Source organism: Chiloscyllium plagiosum, chromosome 7, assembly GCF_004010195.1.
Source record: "Chiloscyllium plagiosum isolate BGI_BamShark_2017 chromosome 7, ASM401019v2, whole genome shotgun sequence".
NCBI lineage: Eukaryota > Metazoa > Chordata > Chondrichthyes > Orectolobiformes > Hemiscylliidae > Chiloscyllium > Chiloscyllium plagiosum.
In genome coordinates, this window is record NC_057716.1 from 109,440,410 (window position 1) to 109,456,334 (window position 15,925).

Here is a 15,925-nt window from a genome sequence, read left to right on the forward strand (position 1 = left end):
TCAAATGCTCTTGTGCTGTAGATAAATTTAAATGTACTTAACACAGTAGATTAATTTGGATAATCCCTGAAAGCAAATAGTTAGAAATCTAATCCATTATCCCAGTCCTGTGGACATTTGTGACACTATGCCTTACTCATGAGTTGGAAGGTCTGATGGGATCTCTCCAAAGCTCCCTGTGTTTAAGGATGGTAAGCAATTGACATAAATTGTTTTGTACCAAATTGCTCATGATTTCCTCGAAAACTTTAGACCTAAACTTGGAACCCAGATCAGACTACTTCTCAATTGGATGTTCAGAATGCATTAAAAAAATTACTTTTCCACCATAACTCCAGCTGTAATGGTCCTTTAAAGGAACAACTTCTGGGAATTGGGTTGTCATTTACATAATTGTAAGGATATACTGATGTCCTACTTCCATTTTTGGCAATGGTCATACACAATCCACTGACACTCACTAAATGGTTCTTCAGAACTGGTATAGGTATCAAAGCTGCAGGTCTAAATGCATGTTGAAATTTTCCAACCACCTGACATATATAACACGTTATACAGAACTTCTGTTTCTATATCTTTATGTAAGGTCTGGGAGCACTCAAAACAATACTTTTCACTGTATCTCGGTATATGACCATAAATCAAATCAAGACTATAATGTCCAACAGCAGGTTACTCCCAAACCTTGTGCACACCAAAGTGTCTCCAGAATGAAACAGGATCTGAGCGAGAGCAGATTGAAGACAAAGGTGTATTTGTGATGCACTGGAATCTGCTCCTCTTTGCATGGGGTAAGGATGCTTTTTCTTTAATTATCTTGTACATGGGATATAGTGGCTCAGGCAAAGCAGCACTTATCGTCCATTCTTAATTACCCCTTGACCTGAGTGGCTTGCCACTGGCCAGTTAAGAGTTTACCACATTGCCAAACCAGATAACTTCTGCAGATTTCACTCCCCTCAATGGACCTTAGTGAACCACATGGGTATTTACAGTCATCAACATGAATCTGATTAGACTAGCTTTTAATTCCATTTTTTATTGAATTCAAATTTCACCATTTGACCATAAGACCTATAAGACCATAAGACATAGGAGCGGAAGTAAGGCCATTCGGCCCATCGAGTCCACTCCGCCATTCAATCATGGCTGATGGGCATTTCAACTCCACTTACCCGCATTCTCCCCGTAGCCCTTAATTCCTTGTGACATCAAGAATTTATCAATCTCTGCCTTGAAGACATTTAGTGTCCCAGCCTCCACTGCACTCTGCGGCAATGAATTCCACAGGCCCACCACTCTCTGGCTGAAGAAACGTCTCCGCATTTCTGTTCTGAATTTACCCCCTCTAATTCTAAGGCTGTGTCCACGGGTCCTAGTCTCCTCACCTAACGGAAACAATTTCCTAGCGTCCACTCTCTCCAAGCCATGTATTATCTTGTAAGTTTCTATTAGATCTACCCTTAATCTTCTGAACTCCAATGAATACAATCCCAGGATCCTCAGCCATTCCTCGTATGTTAGACCTACCAGTCAAACAGCTACTTTGCATTGGGTGGTGTCTAGCTTTTTGACTGTTGTTGGAGCTGCACTCATCCAGGCAACTGAAGAATATTCCATCACACTCCTGATATGTGCCTTGTATATTGCAAACAGGCTTTTGGTCAGTCAGGAAGTGAGTTACTTGCTGCAGAATTCCCAGACGCTGAACTGCTCTTGTATCCAGTATTAGTATTGGCTAGTCGAGTTCATTTTCTGGACAATGCTAGTTTCCATTGAGAGTGGGTGATTCAGCGATGATTACACCACTGGATATCAAAGAGGTGTGGTTAGATTCTGTCTTGTTGGACGTGGTCAATACATAGGACAAATGTTGCCTACTGTTGATCTATCCAAGCCGGGACAATGCCCAGGTCTTGCTGGATTTGGACACGGACAGCTTCAGTATTTGAGGAGTCCTGAATGGTGCTGAAATTTTGCATTCATCAGTGACCATCCCCATTTCTAATTTTATGATGGAGGGAATGTCTTTGCTGAAGATAATTGGGTCGAGTTCACTACCTTGAGGAACTCCTGCAGAGATGTGTTGGAGCTGAGATGACTGACCTACAGCAAACAAAACCATTTTCCTCCTTGCCAGGTGTGACTCAAGTCAGTGGAAAATTTCTCCAATTCCCATTGAAACCAGTTATGCCAGGACTCCTTGTTGCCACACTCAATCAAATTGTGCCTTGATGTTAAGGATAGTTTAGGAGCGAGTTTGAGGGCATCAGGGTGTGATTGGGCCGATGTTTTGATGCAGTAGTGAAGTCAGGTCTTAATTTGGGGGGAGAGAGTGATTTCGGGAAGGGTTTGGGGGGTGAGTGTGTTTTTAATTCACCATGGGATGTGGGTGTGGCTGAATTGACCAGCATTTATTACCCATCTCTAGTTTTCCTTGAGAAAGTGTGGGTGAGCAACTGTAGATAGACCCACAATGCCATTAGGAATGGAATTTCAGGATTTTGACCCAGCGACACTGAAGGAACAGCAATATACAGAACAAGGGTCTAGATTAGACAAGTGCTAGAAAAGCACAGCAGGTCAGGTAGCAGCCGAGGAGCAGGAAAATCAACGTTTCGGGCAAAAGTCCTTGCAGAACAACCTCGGTTATCCGAATGTCAGTTATCCGAATGTCGGATTATCCAAAACCAGCTCCCGTAAAAACATTATCCAATATCCGAACAGTCAGTTATCCGAACAAAAACTCCCTGCCCATCTCTTTCGGATAATCAAGGTTTTTCTGTATTTCGAAGTCAAGATGGTGAGTGGCTTTGAAGGAAACTTGCAAATGGTAGTATTCCTATGTATCTGCTGCCCTTGTCCTGCTGGGGGTTGGCAGTGTTCTTGGGTTTAGAAGATGCTGCCTAATGTGTACTGATAAATTTTTGCAGTGCATCTTGTAGATAGTACAGACTGCTGCTACTGAGTGTTCGTGGACATGATGCCAATCAAGTGCGCTGCTTTGGCCTGGATGGTGTCAACCTTCTTGAGTGTTGTTGGGGCAGCACTCATCCTAACAAGTGAGGAGTATTCCATCTACAAGACGTGTGTCTTGTAGATAGTGGACAGGTTTTGAGAAGTCAGAACGTGAGTTACTTGCTGCAGGATTCCTAGCCTCTGATCTGCTGTTATAGCCACTGTATTTATATGACTGGTCTAATTCAGTTTCTGGTTAATGGTAACCCCCAGGATATGGATAATGGGGTTTATTATGATGGTAATGCTGTTGAATGACATGGATTAGGTTGTCTCTTTGGTGATGGTGGTTGCCTGGCATTTGTGTTGCTTGAATATTACTTGCCACTTTTCAGCCTGAGCTTGAATATTGAACATTGTGTAGTCATCAGTGTATATCCCCACTTCTGACCTTATGATTGATGAAGGCCATTGACAAAGCAACTGAAGATGGTTGGACCTACGACACTATCCTGAGGAACTTCTACAGAGATAGCCTGGAGCTGAGATGACTGACCTCCAACAACCACAACTATCTTTCTATGTGCTGGGTATGATTCCAATCACTGGAGAGATTAAGCGCTGATCAGTTTATTCTGCAGTTTTGCTGAGGTTCCTTGATGCCACACTTGGTTGAATGCAGCCTTGATATCAAGAGCTGTCACTCTCCCCTCCCCTCTGGAATTCAGCTCTTTTGTCCATGTTTGAACCAAGGCTGTAATGAGGTCAGGAGCTGAGTGGCCCTGGTGGAACCCAAACTGGGCATCAATGAGCAAGCTATTGCTGAGTAGATGAGGCTTAATAGCAATATTGATGACACCTTCCATCACTTTACTGATGATCAAGAGCAGGCTGATGGGACGGTAATTGGTGGTTGGTTTTGATCTGTTTTTTGTGTACAAGACATACCTGGACAATTTTCCACATGTCAGGTAGATGCCACTGTTGTAACTGTACTTGAGCAGCTTGGCTAGGGGAGCATCAAGTTCTTGGGCACAAGTCTTCAGTATGTGACGAAACTGATCCTTTAACAAGGTTATGGTGTCCTTGGCTCTTTTTTTCAGAGAGGTCGTACATGACACAAACTCCGAAAAGTCTGGAGGTGAAGGGTTTTAGGGCCAATTTGATAATTGCTAACAGAGGCTGCCAAGTTTAAAAAAAAAACACTTGGACAAGAAAGGGGAGTGGCTAGTTCTCCATACTCAGCTTTGATCTGGTTTGATTTGGTTTTTAGCAGTAGTGTGGAAAAAAGCTGATGGACCTAAAGAAGCAGGTTCAGGCTAGTACTCTCTCTCTGACCTCAATCCTGTAAGAAGCTGTATTTGATTTTACCTTTTGTGCCAAAGGGTGTTTATGGGGATTATTGCAAGTATTTAGAACAGCGTCATTTTAGGTTGGGATGATCTGTTGGTTTTTCGAATAGGTTAAGATATTCGGTACTCTGTTTTCTGGTGTTTGTGTTTCAATCAGTAATATTGTCAATAAGTTCTGTTTTGTTTAAAACTAAGTGAGTTGACCAGCTAATTCTCTCGTGGAATATACACTTTACACCTGCTTAAAACAATTAGAAAAGTTAGGATCTGGGCTACTTTCTTGAAACATTTTGAGGGGTCCGGCGTGGTCCATAACAAGTACCATTGCCGGAATGTTTTCAGGGTCCGTGGCCCTTGTAGTATCTGATGCCTTCAGCTGTTTCTTGATACCACATGGAGTGAATCAATTTGGATGAAGACTGGTATCTGTAATGCTGGGGACAACTGGAGGAGGCCGAGATGAATCCTCCAATCAGCACTTTTAGCTGAAGATTGCTGTGAATGCAATTTTTTTTTGCCCTGATGTGTAAGGCTCTTCCATCATTGTGGATGGGGATATTTGTAGAGCTTCCTCCTCCAAAGAGTTGTTTAATCAATCACCACAGTTGAACTGCAGAGCTTAGATCTGATCTGTTAGTTGTGATCGCTTAACTCTGTTTAGGGAAGGAGTTTGGTGTGGTGAGGTCAGGAAAGGGTTGAAGTTCATGTTTTGGGGGATCAGGTTGGGGATTTTAGTGAAGTGAAGTCAGGGTGACGTTTTCAGGAGTGAGGTGGGAACGAAATTGGGAAAAGGGGTTTGAAGTCATGAAGGGGAAGTGTAGACAAAGGTCAGGGAGGAAACATAGAAACTAGCTAAAGAGGGACACATTCTGCTGCTTTTGTGTTTTTGACTGAAGCACTGAGTATGAGAATTTCTGTCATAGGTCGATGTCAGGACAACCGCTCTGGCTTTGGCAATCACTGACTCTGAGTTGTCAGATGAAGAGGCTTCCATTCTGGAAAGTGGAGGATTCTCGATGTCCCGGGGAGCAACACCACAACTAACAGATGTATCAGAAGGTAATTCAAGCTTCTGCAATTGTTTTTGTATTTTCACAGAATCCCTTACTACAGAAGGAGGCTGTTCAGCCCATTTTGCCTCTGCTGTGAAAAATTAGTCGCAGTCATCGTATTCCCTTGTTCCTTCCCATTGGTGATGTAAATGTCCTCCCTTTCATATCTATCCTGTCACTACAAAGAGTTACCATTTCACATCTTTCAAAACATTTCTCATTTCACCCCACATTCTTGGGAGGGAAATGGTCTTCAGGCTATTGTGAAGAGCAAGGGGTAAGGGTCTTTATTTTTTCATTTATTCACGGGATGAGGGCTTCGCTGGCTACTCAGCATTTATTGCCCATCCCTACTTGCCCAGAGGGCAGTTAAGAGTCAACCACATTGCTGTGGGTCTGGAGTCACATATAGGCCAGACCAGGTAAGAATGGCAGTTTCCTTCCTAAAGGACATTAGTGACCCAGATGGGTTTTTCCAACAATCCGACAATGGATTCATGGTCACCATTAGATTCTTAATTCCAGATATTTTATTAAATTCAAATTCCACCACCTGCCATATCAGGATTCAAACCCAGATTGCCATAATGTTTTCTGGGTCTCTGGCTTAGCAGTCCAGTGATAATACCACTCGGCATTGCCTCTCCTAATCTATTGGTTGGCTCCTTCAGAAAGCCAGCACACAGATGAATGACCTTGTGTGCAGTAAGATTCTATCATTACCCTCCTTTGATTTCAGATCTGGACCAGCAGAGCCTGCATAGTGAGCCAGAAGAAGCTTTTGCGAAAGACCTGCCGGAGTTTCCCTCGGTGGAGGACTTATCTGGTGATGGAACTCCCTCTCAGATCTCGACAGGGTTATCACCAGAGACCTGTAGCACTCAGGACTCTCAATTCTTCGTTCAGACACTGAGCTCCCCTCTGCACTTTGTAAATACACATTTCAATGGGAATGGGGCAACAATGAACATGCCAAAGACTGGCCAAGCCTCTGCTCTAAGCTTGACTCTAGAGGCCTTCAGTGAGGAGATTGTAACCTCAGCAATTACCACAGTGGTTCAGAATACACTGAGCGCCCTGCTTTCTAACCCGTTGACAGGAGACCAGTCTGAGAGCTCAGAATTTCTTTCTACTGAATCACAGCAGGATCTCTCCCAGGCAGGATTGATGGAATTGAACCTGACAGAGGTAGAATCTCATGACGAAGTGGATGATTTTGAGGTGCTGGACCAGGGGGAGTTGGATCAGCTGGACACAGAGCTTGGGCTAAACGAGCAGCTCCAGCAGGTGCAAAAAGGACAGAGTATGTCACAAGTTACAGAAGCTGAGCTACTAAGGCAGAGTTAGTGGCAGCAGCTAGCCTGTAGATTACTGGGTTAGTTAGAAAGGCCTCATATGTCCCTCATTGTGTGGCATTGCACTTCCCTGAATTCATACCTAGACCCTCAATGTGTGTGGTACTGCCATCTACCGAGCCCTTTTCCTTAGTGCACAGTGCTATTGCATCTCAGTCCCTCGTCCAAAGAGCTTGTTCAATGGGTATGCAATCCCACAAAAGCCCGTCTTCATTACATGAGCAACAATGTTAACATAGTACTAAGCATATTAAAATTATTCACTAGGCTTTCTTCACTTGATTATTGCTTTGTTGGATGTGGTACTGAACACCACACAATCTGAAAGACCCAGAATGCATCTCCAGCCTGTGCTGAATGAACCGATCTGACTCAATGTGGCGCTAATCCATATGCACACATGTTTGCTGATCCCACCTCGTGTGGCAGTGGGAGATCTAACTGATCTCAACTGCCCTCGTTAAGAAGGTGATGATACCTGTGTGATGTACAAAGAGTGCAAAAGAATGACTTGCATCCTTATACACCTTTTTTGGTCTCAAGATGTCCAAAGAATATTTACAGGCAATGAAGCACTTCTGAAAGGTAGTCATTGTTGTAATATAGGAAATATGGGAACCAATTCGTAAAGAAGATCCTACAGCAGGAATATGCTAATGTCCACTGTTGTGTTTTTGTGAAGTTGGTCAAGGGTTGAGTATTAGAAGACCTTGTCTACTTTAAAGAAGATCTTCCACATCTAGTTGTGAGAGCAGGTCTGAAAGACAGCACCTCTAACAATGCAGCTCTTCCATTGTAGGTGCTAAGGTGCAATTGCTTCAGGTGTTTTCAAGATGTTGAGAAATCTGAGATTTCATGACCAAAATTATGCAGAAAGTACTTCACCAATGATCTGTAAAGGTGTATCATGACTTTCTTATTCATTTATTCAGCACTTGTGTTTACAAAGCTGCATCTCCTATACACTTACTTCAACATCCTTATTAACTTATCCTGTCACTTTTAAAGATTTGCGAGTATTTTTCCCAGGTCTCTTTTGGCTTAGACCTTATCAAAATGAGGCCATCTAGACTTTACTACATTTCCAAGTTTCCAAACTTCACACTCATTGTATTAAACTGTGTCTGCCATTTGTCAGCCCATTTCACCATTCCGCACGTCTTTCTGAAATCTCTTGTCCCGCTCACTATTTACTACATTGCAAACTTTTATACCATCCGCAAACTAAAACTGCACATCCTACATGCAAATCCAGACCATTCGTATTTGATATTCTGATATCAATTATGAGAAGTAATGTAAGTCCAATTCTCATTCTTAAACTCCCCTTGATCAGCGACCAATGATTCACATTCTCTGGAGTAGCAGGTAAGGGATGCTGTAACTGGAACAAAGAAATGGGGACATGCAGATAGAGTCTCTTTGTTCAAATGGGGAGAGGAATGAACAGAATTTACAGTTTAGGTAGTTTAGTGCCAGTGGCAAAGCGGTTAAAGAAAATAATCTGGAAAAATATTGGTTAGTAAATAAGATATTCTTAATATTGTTGAAGATGGTGTTGAATGAGCTTTTAACAGAAGTAGCAGAGTGGTTGATGATTAGTAGAGAAGTTGAGATTTAAATATATGGATTTAAAAAATGCAAAGAGACTGATACCAGGAAGCAGTTTTGGAGCAGGGCTTGAGCGGGTTGTATCTGCAAAACAGGCTCAAGACGAATTGATAGAGGCTGCTTTTCAGGTAGGGACTCCACCAGAAATGCTCATGGCTGACTTACAGTTTAGCACATGTTCTACCTCACCTGCCTCTGTTAAAGCCTATGTTTTTCACCAAATGTTTGGTCATGGGAACTCATAGTTCCTTATGTGGCTCTGTCTGTCTTACTTTGTTTCATGATGCTACAGGAAACACCTTGGGACAGTTTATCAGTTAAAGGTGTTATGTAAATATAAGTTATAGTTGTCAAGTTCACAGGAGTTTGCAAAAGATGGCTGTGTGATCAGTGTCAGTGATGGGGATCTGGGTCTTACGATTCCGGAGATGAGTTTTACAAGTGAACAATTAACTTCTCCTCCAGGTTGCAAAAGCACTTGGATGTGGAAAAGGCAACAGCTAAAACTAGGGCCTATTTCTTTTTAATCAACCTGTTCAGAGATTTTATTACACACCTCTGGAGCAGGTGGGACTTGAACTCAGGCTTCTATAGTACAGGGTATGGACATTACCACAAGAAGGCCCCAGCTAAGACTGTGATATGCCCAGCTACTGATTAAAATAATAATCACAGTCCAATTGGAAGATTGGAGCCATTAATGTAATCAATGTTTAAGAGCAATAAAGACAAAATACTGTGGATGCTGGAAAATTGAAACAAACACAAAGAGTGCTGGAGAAACTCACCAGGTCTGACAGCATCTGTGGAGAGAGAAACTGAGTTTACATTTCAAGTCCAGTATGACTTCTTCAGAATTGACACTTAAGAGCAAATTAGTTGCTGGCCTTCATCAAACAAAGAACTGGTTGTATTCAATCCCTGTTCCAGATTTTTAACCTCTGAACTTGTTCACTGCCCTAGGAAGAGTACAAAAGTCATGGAGGTGATACAGCACCTTTATAGCCTGAGACCTGGTTGGTTCTAAGCTGGACAATCATGTTCAGTTCTAAACTCTGTACGTGAAGGGGGATGTTAGAATCTTGAAGATGCTGCAGAGGAGAATAATCAGAATGGAACCAGGGATGAACAACATCAATGAATGTGGAGAGTCTGGCATTGTTTCCTTAGAGCAGGAAAGATCAGAGGGGATGGGCTAATTGGACTTAATAGCTTTCAGGTGTCCTGTTCTAGGGTAGTTAGAGTGCACTGTCCCCATTGAACACTGAGGAAATAAAATATGGGGAGCCAAGAAATGACAGAGGAGTGGCAGCAATGGTTTGCATCAGGTCTTCATAGTTGATGACTATGACTAATATTCCAAATTTACTAAATATTCAAGGGGCAAAAGGAGGAGAGGAGAGTAAATTAATACAATAATTATCACTAGAGAAAAAAGTCCTAGAGAAACTAAAGGGGTGAAGATTGTTAAGTCCCCTGAACTTGATAGGATGCAACTGAGGCTATTAAAGGAAGTAGCCTGTCCTGTCCTGAGCAAGGACCATTCATTGTGTCAGTTCAAAACTTGCCATTTGACAGAAGGGTTTGTCACAGAGGGCTTTTGATGACTTCCCATTGTTTCCCATTCTTTGATCCAAAAGACATCTGCTGGTAGATATTAAAATGTGAAAACGGTAGACCGAGTAATCAAGGGTAAGAGGTAAGTGGACTACATACAAAGAAAAGTTAAAGTGATTAAAATTGGCAAAAAGGCAAGCCTCAATGCTCTAGACATTAGTGTATAAAGCATTCAGAACAATATAGACAAACGGATAACTCAAATTGACCTCTAATTCTAGATTGTCTCATAAAGGGAAATCAATCTCTTCATGGATACTTTCTCAATCCCCTTTAGCATCTTAATTATCTCAATTAGATCACCTCTCATTCTTCTAAACTTCAGGGAATATTAGCTTGAACTGCTCAATCTCTCTTCCTAGGACAACCTCCCCCCCCCAATCTCTGGAATTAGTCTTGTAAACCTCCTCTGAACTGCCTCCAATGAAACTATATCCCTTGTCAAGTAAGGACACCGTACGCAATACTCCAGGTATCCATGTAGATGTGCAGTTCTTTTTCAGCACTTTGACAGGATCTGGTTTCGGAGAGATTCAGTGTGATGCACTATGTGCAGCTGTAGTCTTTCAACTTTGTAGAACTTCTGTTGAGGATCTGAACTGGGTGCAGAAGGATGGAGCTTGGGTGACATAACTAGCATAGATGAACTTGTGAGACATAACTGTGTATATATTAAACATTCCTGAAGAAGGGCTTATGCCCGAAACGTCAATTCTCCTGTTCCTTGGATGCTGCCTGACCTGCTGTGCTTTTCCAGCAACACATTTTCAGCTCTGATCTCCAGCATCTGCAGCCCTCACTTTCTCCTCCTATGTATTAAACAGCCTTGCCTTACTAGGCTTGTGGTGCAACAGTAGCGCATCTATGTGTAGGGCAGAAGATTGCATCTTAAAATGATGACACTCATGCTGATTTATTACATCTCAAGATCAGCGTAGTTTTGTGGTGTGTAAGTCAGGAATGTGATGGAAAACTTTGGGTGGGCTCCAACAACACTCAAGAAGCTTGACACTCTCCATTGACATCACATCCACCACCTTCAGCATTCACTTCCTCCACCATTGATTCACAGTGGCAGTAATGTGTACCATCTACAAAATACATTACAGTAATTGATCAAGTTTCCTGTAACAGCACCTTCAAACTGTTGACCTTTATCACTGAGACAGTGACAGCAGATTTGGTGGAACACCACATCACATGTAAATCCCCTTCAAGTCACTGTTGATGCTGAATTGACAATATACCACCATTCCTTCAGTGTCATTGGGCCAAAATCTTAGAACTCCCTCCCTAACAGCATTGTGGATGTCCCTATACCCTAAATGGTTCAAAAATGCAGCCCTCTGCCAACTTTGCCAAGGCAATTAAGGATGGGCAAGAATTACTGGCCAGGTCAGCAAAACTCGCACAAATCCCTTGAATAAATAATAAAAATACAGGTGCACAAATCACTATAGCCTCATTTGAGAATGCAGTTAAAGTATATAGTATTTATTAATAGGGACATCAAAATATATTTTATGCTAGCAGTATTTCGAGGTAAGACAGATGAGTTAAGGGTGTGAATTGACATATGGAAATGTGGAGTTATCATCTCAGTGACATGGTTGAAAGAGGGAAGACTGGCAACTTAACATTCCGAGGTATAGGATTTTCAGGGAGGTTGCAAAAGTGGAAGTGGTGTCGTATTATTAGAGAGTCATTTACCACAGGAAGGAGGGATGATATGTTGGAAGGGCCATCAAATGAGGCTTAGAACATAGAACAATATAGCGCAGAACAGGCCCTTTGGCCCTCAATGTTGCGCCGACTTGTGAACTATTCTCAGCTCGTACACTATCCCAAAATAATCCATGTGCTTATCTAAGGATTGTTTAAATCTCCCTAATGTGGCTGAGTTGACTTCATTAGCAGGTAGTGCATTCCATGCCCTTACCATTCTCTGCATAAATAACCTGCCTCTGACATCTGTCTGCTTTGTGGGTAGAATTTAGGAATAGAAAGGGGCAGTCATACTGTTAGGCATGTATTATAGGCCCACAAACAGTGGGCAGTGGAAGTGCCGGTATTTGACTGGGTGGACAAAGTCAGAAGTTGCACAACACCAGGTTATAGTCCAACGGTTTTATTTGAAATCATAAGCTTTCAGAGCACTGCATCTTCATCAAGTGAAGTGGAGAGAAGTGCACAGGCACAGAATATAAATTTTTTCCTATAAATTGGTGTGTTGGATTTCATTAGGAGACGGATTGAATTTAAGAGCTGTGAGGTTATGCTGTAGCTCTATATGGTCCTAGTTAGACTGCACTTGGAATATTGTGTTCAGTTCTGGTCGCCTCATTAAGCTTCAGAGAGAATGCAGAGGAGGTTTACCGGGATGCTGCCTGGACTGGATGGCATGTCTTAAGAAGAAAAGTTGAGGAAGCTAGGACTTTTCTTATTGGAGCGAAGCAGGATGAAAGGTGACTTGATAGAGTGGATAGCCAGATACGTTTTTCCAGGGCGGAAATGTCTGTCACTAGGAGGCATAATTTTAGACGAAGATGTAGGGAGATGTCAGAGGTAAATTCTTTGTACAGAGAGTGGTGGGTGTGTGGAATGCATTGCCAGTGGTGATAGTACATTAGGGACATTTAAGCGACTCTTGGATAGGCACATGGATGATCGTAAAATGAAGGGTATGTAGGTTGGTTTCATCTTTGAGTAGGATAAAAGGTCGGTACAACATCAAGGGTCAAAGGGCCTGTACTGTGCTGTGTTCTAAATTCTGTGCCTGTCTGCTTCCTACCACTTCACCTGACAAAGGTGCAGCACTCCAAAAGCTTGTGGTTTCAAACAAAATGTTGGCCTATAACTGTTGGCCTAATAGTGTTGTGTGACTTCAAATATGTGGAACTGCTGCAGCATTTCAAGAAGGCAGTTCATCACCACTTTCTCAAGGGTAAATAGCGATGGGCAATAAATGCTGACCCAGCAGCCATGACCCACGAGTGATTGAAAAAAAAGTGTGCAGAAATAAAAGTACAGTGATTTAGAGATTTCAAGTTCCCTATTATTAATTGGGGTAATCATGGTCAAGAGTTTAGAGAGGCAGTTTTCTTGAAATGTATTCAAGGAAAGATGCAATGCTGGACCCAATTCTGGAAAACAAAACCAGTCAGGTGTTTGAAGTGACATTAGGCGAATATTTTAGGTAAAGTGGCCACAATACCAAATGTTTTAATTTTAATATGAAAAAGAAAAAAGATGATCTGCAAAAAGGGGGTTTGGATTGACAGAAGACAGATTTTATTAAAATAAGGCAGATCTCGCTGAATTAGACTAGAAACAGCAGCATTAGGGTAAATCTTGAGTAGAACGGTTGGAAATGTGGAGACTTCAGGCCCAATATGTTCCACTAAGGGTGCAACAAGCCCAGAGAACCCTGGAGGTCTAGGAATATTCAGGACTAGATAAAAAGACAAAGGGAAGCTTTTAACTATTTTAACAAATCAATGGTGCGGCCCTAGTGGAGGATATAAAATGCAGGTGGAGCTTAAGAAGGCAATTAGGACAGCAAAGTAGAGACATGAGAAAACATGGTGGGTAAAGTTAGGGCAAACCCCCAAGATATTATACAAGTACATCAAGGGAAAGGTAATAATATGGATTTCCTTCGGGTGCTCTGCTTTCCTTCCATAGTCCAAAGATGTTCAGGTTAGGTGGATTGGCCATGCTAAATTGTCCATAATGTCCAGGGAAGTGCAGGCTAGGTGGGTTAGCCATGGTGAATGTGGGGCTATGAGGATGGGGTCAGGGACTAGATCTGGGTGTGATTCTGTTTGGAGGGTTGGTTTGGATATGAAGGGCTGAATGGCCATTTTCTTCACTGTAGGGATTTTATGTTAATCAGGAAGAGAATAGAATCCATTAGGGACTAAAGGAGCAGCATGTGCATGGATCTTGAGAATATTGGTAGAGTATTAAACAAGTATTTCACATCTGTCTCCACTCTGGAGGATGATATAGATACAGAATTCAGAAATAGCAACTGTGAGGTTCTTGAGCAGATTGGCATGGGGAGCGAGGAAGTACTGAATATTTGGTGGGTTTAAAAATGGACAAATCCCTGGTCTGGATGAGTCACATCTCAGACTGCAGTCGGAAACAAAGAACAAAGTTGCAGAGTCTCTGACGCAAATTTTTAATTCCTCTCCAGCCACAGGGGAGCAACCAGAGGATTAGAGGTCAGTTAAGATTAGATTACTTACAGTGTGGAAACAGGCCCTTCAGCCCAACAAGTCCACACCAACTCTCCGAAGAGCAACTCACCCAGACCCATTCCCCTACATTTACCCCTTCACCTAACGCTACAGGCAATTTAGCATGGCCAATTTGCCTAGCCTGCACATTTTTGGACTTGTGGGAGGAAACCCACACAGACATGGGGAGAATGTGCAAACTCCACACAGACAGTTGCCTGAGGTGGGAATTGAACCCAGGTCTCTGGCGCTATGAGGCAGCAGTGCTAACCCCTGTGCCACCATAGGTATAAACCATGGAATTGGTTTAATCAGTCCTGATGAAAGGTTCTGACCTGAAACGTCGATTCCCCTTCTCCTTTGGTGCTGCTTGACCTGCTGTGCTTCTTCCAGCTCCACTGTTTATCTATTCTGACTCTCCAGCATTTGCAGTTCTCATTATCTCCATAAACCATGGATTTACAGATCAATGAGTTTCACATTAGTGATGGAAACTACTGGATAAAATTCTGAAAAAAAATCAATCTCCGCTTGGAATGGCAAGGTTTGATTAGCGATAGCCAGCATGGTATTGTCTGAATGAGGTCGTACTGAACAAATTTGACTTTTTCATGGAAGTGATCAGGTGTCAAGATGAAGGTAGAACAGTTCAGCAAAACCTTTGACAAGGTCCTACTTGGGAGAATGATAACGAAGGTATAAGCAAATAGGATCCTGGATAATTTGACAAGCTTGATCCAAAATAAACTTGGCGATAGGAACAGAGTAGTAGAGAAAGGTTGTTCACATGAAAGCCAGTATCTAATGGCGTACCACAGGGATCAACATAGAACATAGAAATGTACAGCACAGAACAGGCCCTTTGGCCCACAATGTTGTGCCGAGGTTTAATCCTAATGTAAGATATAATAACGTACGCATCCCTCAACTCACTGCTCTCCATGTGCCTGTCCAGCAGTCGCTTAAATTTCCCTAATGACTCTGCTTCCACCACTATCGCTGGCAACGCATTTCATGCATTCACAACTGTCTGCGTAAAGAACCTACTTCCGACGTCTCCTCTATATCTTTCCCCTAATATCTTAAAATTATAACCCCTCGTACCCGTCAATCCTGCCCTGGGGAAAAGACTCTGGCTATTGACTCTATCGTTTTTTAGAGACCGCAATTTTCCTTCCCACGTGGTTAAAGATGCCCTCCAATGCATCTCGTCCACATCACGCACCTCCGCCCTCAGACCCCATCCCTCCAACCGTAACAAGGACAGAACCCTCCTGGTGTTCACCTTCCACCCTACCAACCTTCGCATAAACCAAATCATCCGCCGACATTTCCACCACCCCCAAACGGACCCCACCACCAGGGATATATTTCCCTCCTCACCTCTTTCCGCCTTCCGCAAAGACCGTTCCCTCCGTGACTACCTAGTCAGGTCCACTCCCCCCTACAACCCACCCTCCCGTCCTGGCACCTTTCCCTGCCACCATAGGAATTGCAAAACCTACGCCCACACCTCCTCCCTCACCTCCATCCAAGGCCGCAAAGGAGCCTTCCACATCCATCAAAGTTTTACCTGCACATCCATCAATATAATTTATTGTATCCGTTGCTCCCGATGCGGTCTCCTCTACATTGGGGAGACTGGACGCCTCCTCGCGGAGCGCTTTAGGGAACATCTCTGGGACACCTGCACCAATCAGCCCCACCACCCTGTGGCCCAACATTTCAACTCCTCC

At 42.9% G+C, this 15,925-nt stretch overlaps 1 protein-coding gene across 1 annotated transcript in view; it reads left to right on the forward strand.

Moving 5' to 3' along the window:
* The window catches only part of retreg2 (reticulophagy regulator family member 2), an 88,387-nt gene extending 80,518 nt beyond the window's left edge, over positions 1-7,869 (forward strand). Inside the window, exons 8-9 of the mRNA XM_043694413.1 lie at positions 5,234-5,369; positions 6,102-7,869. Coding sequence (XP_043550348.1) covers positions 5,234-5,369; positions 6,102-6,709 — 744 coding nt within the window. The 3' untranslated portion in view covers positions 6,710-7,869. The remainder of the gene's footprint in view (positions 1-5,233; positions 5,370-6,101) is intronic.
* The last annotated feature ends 8,056 nt before the right edge of the window (positions 7,870-15,925 follow it).